This window comes from Heliangelus exortis, chromosome Z, assembly GCF_036169615.1.
Source record: "Heliangelus exortis chromosome Z, bHelExo1.hap1, whole genome shotgun sequence".
Classification (NCBI taxonomy): domain Eukaryota; kingdom Metazoa; phylum Chordata; class Aves; order Apodiformes; family Trochilidae; genus Heliangelus; species Heliangelus exortis.
This window is the reverse complement of record NC_092454.1, coordinates 29,253,116-29,262,060: the sequence shown is the minus strand read 5'-3', so window position 1 is coordinate 29,262,060 and position 8,945 is coordinate 29,253,116. Positions and strand designations below refer to the sequence as shown.

The following is an 8,945-nucleotide window of genomic DNA, read 5'->3' as shown; positions in this document are numbered from 1 at the left end:
TGGCCCCCCCGGACCGTCAGCCCCTGTCGCCGTTGTTCCGGGCAGACATCGTCTCACTCGCCTGCGGGCTGCTCGCCACCGGCTCGCTGGAGCCGCTCCGGTGCGCTCAGAGGAACCTCTGCTGCCTCCGCTGTGTGGCCGACGCCGCCGTTCAAATGCTGCCACCCCTCGGTGTGCCGAGACCCGGCTGATCTCGGGAGTTGGAGCGGGCCGGCAACAGGAGCCGGGGCTGCCCGGGGGCTCCTCCGTCAGCGTCAGCGCTGGGCAGGGCCGCCCGCAGCCCCAGGGCTCCCTCTTGGGATCACCACGTCGGAGCCTGACAGCCGGGCCCTGCGTGGTGTTAGAAATAAAATATTTTAGCTGTTCCCTTCTGAAGAACAACAATGGATCAAGCGATCTCTGTATTAACTTTCTTTCTCTTCCCCTCTCTCTCCTTTTCCATTCCTAAAATCCTTAAGTAACAAAAGCCCTACTGTGATTTTACCCAGCTCACACAGCTGGAACACACAAATAACGCAAGGCACATCATAGTATTTGCCATAATTTGTTTTATACATGGTAAATTATTTTTAATTCTGTTAATACACTGTGAGAATGAATAAATGTTTGTGTATAGACTTTGAGAATTGTCTCACCATTGCACACTTTAATGGGGATTTAGAAGTCTGAGTCACTTGTCTCCCTCTTCTGAGTGGAAAGTGACACCAGCTCATAGCCCAGGGTGTCCTGTTAGCCTCCCATGGCCTAAGCTGCAGCAGCAGAAGCCCAGACAGGGTCTCCAGTCCTGCCAGGGTGGCCCAGATTGTGGCTGGATGGAGATCACCACCATGAACTTGCTGAATAACACATCAGGACATGAAAGCTTCATCATCTAAATTCTCTTACTTTATTTAAGATTACCACAAAATAATCACAGCCAGCAAGTTTAACTATGGTAATTAAGAAATATATTTGTCCCAGGTTATTACAAATTACAAATTACTTGTTATTACAAGCCTCAACACCACCATTACTATTAGCAATCAATAATAGCATCACTTAATTGTATACCAGCAATCGAAGTTATTGTCAAAGCCAATAGTGGCAACAACCAACTAGGAAGTTACCGTTGCAAGTTACTGTAAACTTTCCATTAGTGAAGCAACTTACTAACCATATAACAGCAGATACATTGTGACAGATTACGTCTATGGATATGTTATACCAGTCTACAGAGAATTTGATTTCAGTGGGGCAAACCATCCTGGAGTAGAGGACACACTGATCCCAGGCGTGGGAGGACAGAGGGAGACACCAGTAGCAGTGGTCCCAAAGGCACTACAAAATAACTGAGGCTCAGTTCAAAGGCAATCTGCAGCATGGAGTCTGGAATCAGCCCAATGTCCCTGTCCTCCTGGACCTCTTTGTTCAAGAAGGACAGAGAACTGCTTGGAAGAGTCCCGCACAGAGCCTCCAACATGATCAAGGGAGTGGAAAATCCCCCTTATGAGGAAAGGCTGAGGGAGATGGACCTCTTCAGCTTGGAGAAGAATGAGGGGTGACCTCATTAGTGTTTATAAATACATGTTTTGCCGATTGAGGAAGGTAATGAAACTTGGACACCAGAGTAAAAAGAGTAGATGTGTTTTACTGGTAATAGCTAAATAATACAACTAAATCAGGAAAATATGGAATGAAGTACCTAAGGCAGACAGATAGAAAATATAAAGGGTAATGTATCAAATAATTACTACATAGGAGAAGGGACAGTGATTAAAAGAGATACATCACCATTTGCATACGTTACCATCATCCAGTTCTGCAGTCGCTGGGGAGCCCCATTTGCAGTGAGAATTTGGAGAACCCTTCCCGTCAGGTGGTAAAATCCTACACCTGTAAGTGAGGCATCCAAAGACACTGCAAGAGGGTCCACTCATATATTAAACAACCTGCAAGTCAGGACAATTTTGCATACTACACCATGTGGAAAATCTGGTTCATCTCCTGACCACCCATGACCAGGACTGGGCCAGAGTCCAGGGTGTGGTTGGCAGGGCTTTCTCTAACACCCACCCTTTTGAAGCATCAAGTTAATTATTTTTTATAAATGACATTTTAAATTATTAATATAAAGATACAGTGTCAATTATATTTGATATACGAGGACACAAGGTCAATTATTTTTGCTATTTCCATACAAGGCCATTCCAGCCTGTTGTCCAAGCCTCAGCACCACCATACGAGGGCAAGATTTATCTATCCAAGACTCTGGCTTAGGCCTATTGTCCAGTCCTTAGCTGTACAATACATAAAGGGAGAGAGCCAGGAGGATGATGCCAGGCTCTTCTCAGTCATGCCCAATGACAGAACAAGAGGCAACAGATATAAGCTCACACCTTGAGTACTGAGTCCAGTTCTGGGCCCCTCAGTTTAGGAAGGATATTGAGGTCCTGGAGCAGGTCTAAAGGAGGGCAACCAGGCTGGTGAAGGGACTTAAGCACAGAACCTATGAGGAGAGGCTGAGGGAGCTGGGGGTGTTCAGCCTGGAGAAGAGGAGGCTCAGAGGAGACCTCATCACTCTCTACAACTCCCTGAAAGGAGGTGGGAGCCAGGGGGGGGTTGGTCTCTTTTCCCAGGCAACTCTCAGCAAGACAGGAGGGCATGGACTTAAGCTCTGCCAGGGGAGGTTTAGATTAGATATTAGGGAGAAATTCTTTACCGAGAGGGTGATCAGACATTGGAATGGGCTGCCCAGGGAGGTGGTGGATTCTCTGTCCCTGGAGGTTTTTAAGAAGAGACTGATGTGGCACTCAGTGCCATGGTCTGGTAACCACAGTGGCAGATGATCAAGGGTTGGACTTGATGATCTCTGAGGTCCCTTCCAACCCAGCCAATTCTAGGATACTATCATTAAGCATAGGAGGTTCCATATAAACACAAGGAGATTTTTTTTTTTTTTTTTTTTTTACTTTGCGGGTGACAGGGCACTGGAACAGGCTGCCCAGGGAGTTTGTGGAGTCTCCTTCTCTGGAGACATTCAAAAGCTGGACACATTCTTACATTACCTCCTTGTAGATGACCCTGCTCTGGCAGAGGGGTTGGACTGGATGATCTTTTGAGGTCCCTTCCAACCTCAGTCTTCTGTGAATCTGTGTGGTTCTTTTTCATCTCTCCTATTTCATGTCCGGTGTCATGTATAAGAAAATGTCATCTTGATTGCTCTGTTTCATTATTAAGAAATGGGTTAATTGTGGAAGGGCTGGCACACTGAACTGCTGGTGACTCCCTGTCTGCAAAAGCTATCCTGTTGCTAGCACCACTGAGCGCCTCCAACTGACCTTGTGTATTTTGATTTTACCTTCGATGTTGATGTTTTATAAAATGTTCTTTATCAGCCTCTGTGTCTCCAGAAGGCCTTTCAACACTTGTGTGGCCTGTTTGTCTTCTGCTCTGTGCCGGGGACCAAACAGCTTTCGTCTTGAAACCTCTGCCCTTAAGGCAACGTGGTCTCCAGGAAGAGGACTGACAGCAGTGTGAGCTTCTGCAAACCTTTAGACAAGCTAAGGGCAGTCATGGAAGAAGCAGTCATTTGGATACAGACTGTAGTCACAAGAAGCCACACAGGGCTGGATTTGAAGCAGCAATAAACTGTATTTCTGGCTGCCACAGACACTCCTGCGAGCTTCCCACATCCCCACCACCCCACTACAGCGCTGACCTCAATGGCTCCCGGGAGCTACAACGCTGAGATCCATCCCCACAGCTGCCAACCAACACCCTCAGAGCTCCGTTCCAACCCCCGCCTCCCTGAACACCACCACGCCGCGTTGGGGTGGGCGAGGACAAAGGTAAATGACAGATAAAATCCCCAATCGCGAAACCGCGCTGAGCGGCCGCGACAATGGAGGCCGCCGGGGCGTGGCCAGGGCAGGAAGCGCGGTGTGAGCGCCCAGGCCCGGAGGCGGCCGCCATGGCTGACGAGATCAGCAAAGCGCAGGCCGCCAGCCCCGGCGGTGACACCATTTTCGGGAAGATCATTCGCAAGGAGATCCCCGCCACCATCATCTTTGAGGACGATCAGGTGAGGGCGGTGAGCGGCCGCCGCCGGCTGGCTCTCAGCTGCCCGGAGCGTGGTACCCCCGGGGGTGGACGGCAGCGTGGCGGGACTGGCAGGGGCCCCTTCGCGCCCTTCTGCAGCATCCCCCGAGCATTGCGCTGCCTGGGAGGCCGCCCCGGTTTGGGCCGGCGCAGCCCTGCGCGGGTGCGGGGCAGCGGGTGCGGGGCCGGGCTCGGCCCCAGCCCCAGCCCCAGCCCTGCTGTGTCAGAGGTCCGTGTGCTGGGGAGGGCCGCAGGCGCTAACACACTCGGGGGCGGCCACTGCCATTCTCGGTGTGGCAGCCTTGCGCAATAGCAGGTGGTGCAGCCTTTGCTATCAAAGGACTTTCCACATGGTGTAGGAGGGCAGTCCCGAAGTCTTAGATGAACCACCGACAGGCTTATCTACCTCCTTGTGGATTCCGGGCTCGTGTATCTTAACAGCTCACCTTAATTAGCTGCTTTTGCACGCCACAAATGCAGTGCTTCTCCATCTGGAGATGATACTGCTGTGCTTGCCAGGCTTTGGTTATTGAATGTCTCAGGGGGATTATAAAAGTAAGGACTTGCAGCTTTTTCTGTTTTTCACAAAGGTCATCCTGCACACTACGAAGATAAATTTCAGTGCTTAGGTGGGAATGGTAGCGTTCAGTGATGATGGTTCACTAGAGCATCCTAGGAGCTAAGTGAAGTGGTTTGCTTATGAAAAAATGCAACTGTTATTTATCTCTCAAGATGTAAACTCAAGTAGTGTCCATTATAAGCCCCTCTTTTTAAAAATAGAAATAACAAACATTAACAGAGCCTTTTTGCTTTTGAAATAGGGGATTATCTACAGTCTGATCTGTGTGCCTGAAAATTATGCATAGCTTGGAAAAATGGCTGCGTGAGGTTTTTCCTCATTTGTATTGACTACAGCAACGTGACCTCAGCACTGTGCTTGGTTGAGTGCCACTGATTTTGATGAGTGATTTGAGAGTACATAACTTACTCATACAGCTACAAAATCAGAATACAGCATCTGCAGTATCTTACTTGATTTTTACCTAAACTATGCAGAAATGTAGAACTGCTTTTAGAGCTTAGTTGACTGTAGTAGATTATCTTTAATTAATTTTGTTGACTCTGTGAAGGTCTTTTTAGTGCTGGCTGAATGTGTTACAGGGAAGAATGTAAAGAAGGCTTTTAATCATTAATTGACATGCAGACAAAATGTGATATCAAAAATTAAAAATCCTTGTGGAATTCAGACTTATCACTGTTGTTTTAGTTGAAACTAAACTTACTGAAATGAAAGCTGGTTTACCCTGGACTTCTGTGATTGTCTTTTTGTTTGATACTACTACTTCTCTCTGTCTTGTAGAAAATTATTTGCTACCTATCATCTGCTCATTAAATTCTTTGAGTCACTTTGGACATTTGCATTCTGCCTCAATGTGCACCACATGGGGTAGAAAAACTGTACAATCATCAAAGCAAGATTTTTTAAACTAGTTGCAAATTAATTTTATTAATCCATTCTTTCCTTACCATCCTTCTCTGAGAGAAGTGAGCACTTCATCAGAGACTTAAAAATAGGTATTATCTTCTTAAAGATATCTTGTATACCTCTATTCTGCCCTATTTTTAGCTAAGACTAAATGTTAATGTAATTAAAATTTGGGATTTTCACCACCTTCACTCTAGGCAGAAGTGGCAGTTCCGTTCAATTGAAATAAAAAGCAGTATAGTTGCACAACAGACTAGCTTTGTTGGTTCAGAAATAAAGCATCTAGGAAATAAATATTCTGAAGAATGTAAGGTTACATGTTTACAAGTGTGCAGTCATTGTGGCATAACTGAACAGCAACTACTGTGTATTTTGCTGCTAAATGTGATGGCAGAGTGGTGGTTACAGTAGAAAGTCCTGGTTCTGTCATCGGCCATTTACTCAGAGACATAGCGTCCTTTTCTCCTTTGCTTTCTCTCCTGTTCTCTCATCTGTTGGCAGTTCCTAATTTTAGGTTTATTTGATGTAGATAGATGCTGGTAGTAGCTTTGGTACTTGCATAAAATTAGTTGGGATGCAAGTAGTTACCACACGTAGTTCATACTTCAGAAGTGATCCCTTTTTCTCAATTTGAGAATGTCTAAAGTAGAGCTAGCCCTAATACATTATTTTGAAATACTTCTCTGAAATACTTGTTGCTGTTGAGAACAGAAATATAACGTGGCCTCAGTCACATAACTTCAGGTTCTTTGACCAAGGTAATGTTGTGATATAACTGAAAGATGATTAGTATCTGTTTGCTATTTGTTACATTAGGCAGCATGTTAATGAAAAAGTGAAATAAGCATAAGTGTAATTTCTATAGACATTGCATGCTCTCAGCTTTGTCAGTTGTTGCACATATGAGGACACAATAAATGATGAATCTAATTGTATATTAACTTCCTGAGAAAAATATAGCTTTTACATAATACTTAACGCAGAATAGTTACATTTTTTCTTACCAGCAGACCTCAGTAAGTCAGTGTTTAGAAGTAAGAGGATTTTGAATAAAACATGACTTAAGAAAAATCAAGTTCTCTACTTATGTTTGTAGTGTCCGATAGTCTGCTTAAATATGTATTTAGTGGGGCGTATTGATTAACTTAAACAATTGCCTTTCTCTAAAGCAAGTTAGGTTTTAACCATGTGCTTTTCCTCCAGTGCCTTGCCTTCCATGATATTTCACCCCAAGCTCCAACACATTTCCTAGTGGTTCCTAAGAAGCCAATTGTGAGGCTATCTGAAGCAGAAGATTCTGATGAATCTGTAAGTATGTTAGAAGCTGTGTGGACAACAAACTGTACCTCTTATTACTTTATAATTTACTAGACACTCCCCCTTTTCCTCTTGACATTTAAAAGAGCAACAGTAGGTGTCCAATATTATGTTTCTTTAGCTTAAAATAGGAATGAGGCAAAGGTTTTCCAGTAAAAGTAGTGTTACAAAGTAAAATGTATCTCTGCGTATATATTTGCAGCGCAAAATGCATTGTTTTACTGGAGCGTGGTCTTGATGTCTGCTCTTGCAGTTTAAAGGCAGTGCCACTTATTCTAATATGGATTTGGGGTTTTTAGCAGAAATGAAGGAAGGGAAGGTTAGCTGAGAGGTGCTGAATATCTAATTTGTAATTGTAAATGTCAAGTTCAGGGATTTTTCTTTACAAGACAGCATAGTGTTTCTTTTTCACCTGATTTTTCAAATATTGCCTGAAGAAGCAACAGGGGCCTTAACCATGAGATAGATTTAGCTTCTGTGACACTTCTGTAAGCTGTTTCAGCCTAGCTTGAAAAAAACATCTATTACTCTATTTTGTTGTCCTTATTATGCACCATCAGTCTTTATAGGAAAGTGTCAGTTGCGGAGAGATAACAATTTAAAGAGCAATCCTGAATTTCTAAGAAGTAGCTTGCTGGTTTATCTGAATGGCTCACTGGCTTCATGTATTCCCTTCCTGCCCTCTCCCCATGTTTCGTTTTTTTTTTTCCCCTCTCTCTCCTCCAGCTTCTTGGGCATCTAATGATTGTTGGCAAGAAGTGTGCTGCTGACCTGGGCCTGACCAATGGATTCCGGATGGTTGTGAATGAAGGGCCCGAGGGAGGGCAGTCTGTGTATCACTTGCATCTCCATATTCTGGGTGGTCGGCAGCTGGGCTGGCCTCCTGGCTAACATTATTGCACCACAGGAGTTCACTTCATACTTACAAGTCCCCACCAAGTGGATCCAATGTGTTGCCCATCAAGCTAGCCACTGTTAATGTGTTTTGTGATTTGTTGTTGGGTTTTTTTTGGGGGATTTTTTTTTTGGTTTTTTTTTCCGACTGTGTTAGAAGAGTAATAAATGCTCTGAACAACATTTGCACAATAAAGATATAGCATGTGGGAATCATCTCTGTCTGGTGTGCCTTACTGGTGGAAACAATTCTCCAAGTTAAAATGGTATTCTCTGGAGTTTAGGTATGTAGTGTGTTTCAGTCTGCTGTTAACAATCTTGCTTCTTGATGAAACCTTGGAAACTAAAGAGGCAACTGCTTAGTAGCATTTCATGTCTTTTGGGAAGAAAACTAAGTTTTTTTAATGTTGTGTGTAAATATTCATAAAACCAGGGTAGACTGCTATTAAAATGTTTGGGATTTTTTTAAAGTATTGTTTTATGAAATTCTGAACGTGCCCTGCAAAGGGATGTGTCAGTGCAGTGCAGCGTATTGGAAATGTGTGGCTCCTGCTGGAGTCTTCTGTCAGTGGCTGCCTTACAGGGCCCCATCCCTCTTATGAGAAGGAGTAAAGCAATAGATTGACTTGGCAGCTGTAATTCTTCTATAGTACAATGATAGTTATTTCTACATTGTGGTGGAATTGAGGATCTAAATGAAAATATTGAACTCTGCAGGGCCTCAGAAGATGCTCAAGCCATTTCATCTTGGCATAGAGACAGCATGATGTAGTACATGGACATTTTAGATTCTAGATCTTTGGGGGAAGACTTTGTCCTTTAGCAAACAGTACTTTCTCTGTATTGCTGCCTACAGTGGTTCATGAAACATTGTCATTGAAACTGTGACACTGAAATTTCCTGAAGATAGGATTACAGATATCTGCTGGTGTAAATATAAAGCAACTGTTCTTTCTGCTAATATCAGGACGCCCCAGCTAGCAAGTTTTTATGTTGGAAGATACGTGAAAGTGTTTAGGCAAATGCATTAAGAACTGGTTTTTTTCTGAGCACCACTTCTCCAGAGTGAGAATTTTAATAACTTTAACACCAAAGGTGGTAAAGAAAGAAATGTGGCAGTGTAGAAGGTGGATAGGTAAAGTTTCTGTGTTGCAATTTCTATTTAGAGAAA

At 44.1% G+C, this 8,945-nt stretch overlaps 1 protein-coding gene across 1 annotated transcript; it reads left to right on the top strand.

Moving 5' to 3' along the window:
- The first annotated feature begins 3,898 nt into the window (after positions 1-3,898).
- Positions 3,899-7,990, top strand: HINT1 (histidine triad nucleotide binding protein 1). Its single transcript, XM_071730825.1, has 3 exons — positions 3,899-4,060; positions 6,767-6,871; positions 7,607-7,990. Exons 1-3 carry the CDS (start codon positions 3,950-3,952, stop codon positions 7,769-7,771), a joined length of 381 nt encoding a protein of 126 aa, XP_071586926.1. The 5' UTR covers positions 3,899-3,949; the 3' UTR covers positions 7,772-7,990.
- Positions 7,991-8,945: the final 955 nt, after the last annotated feature.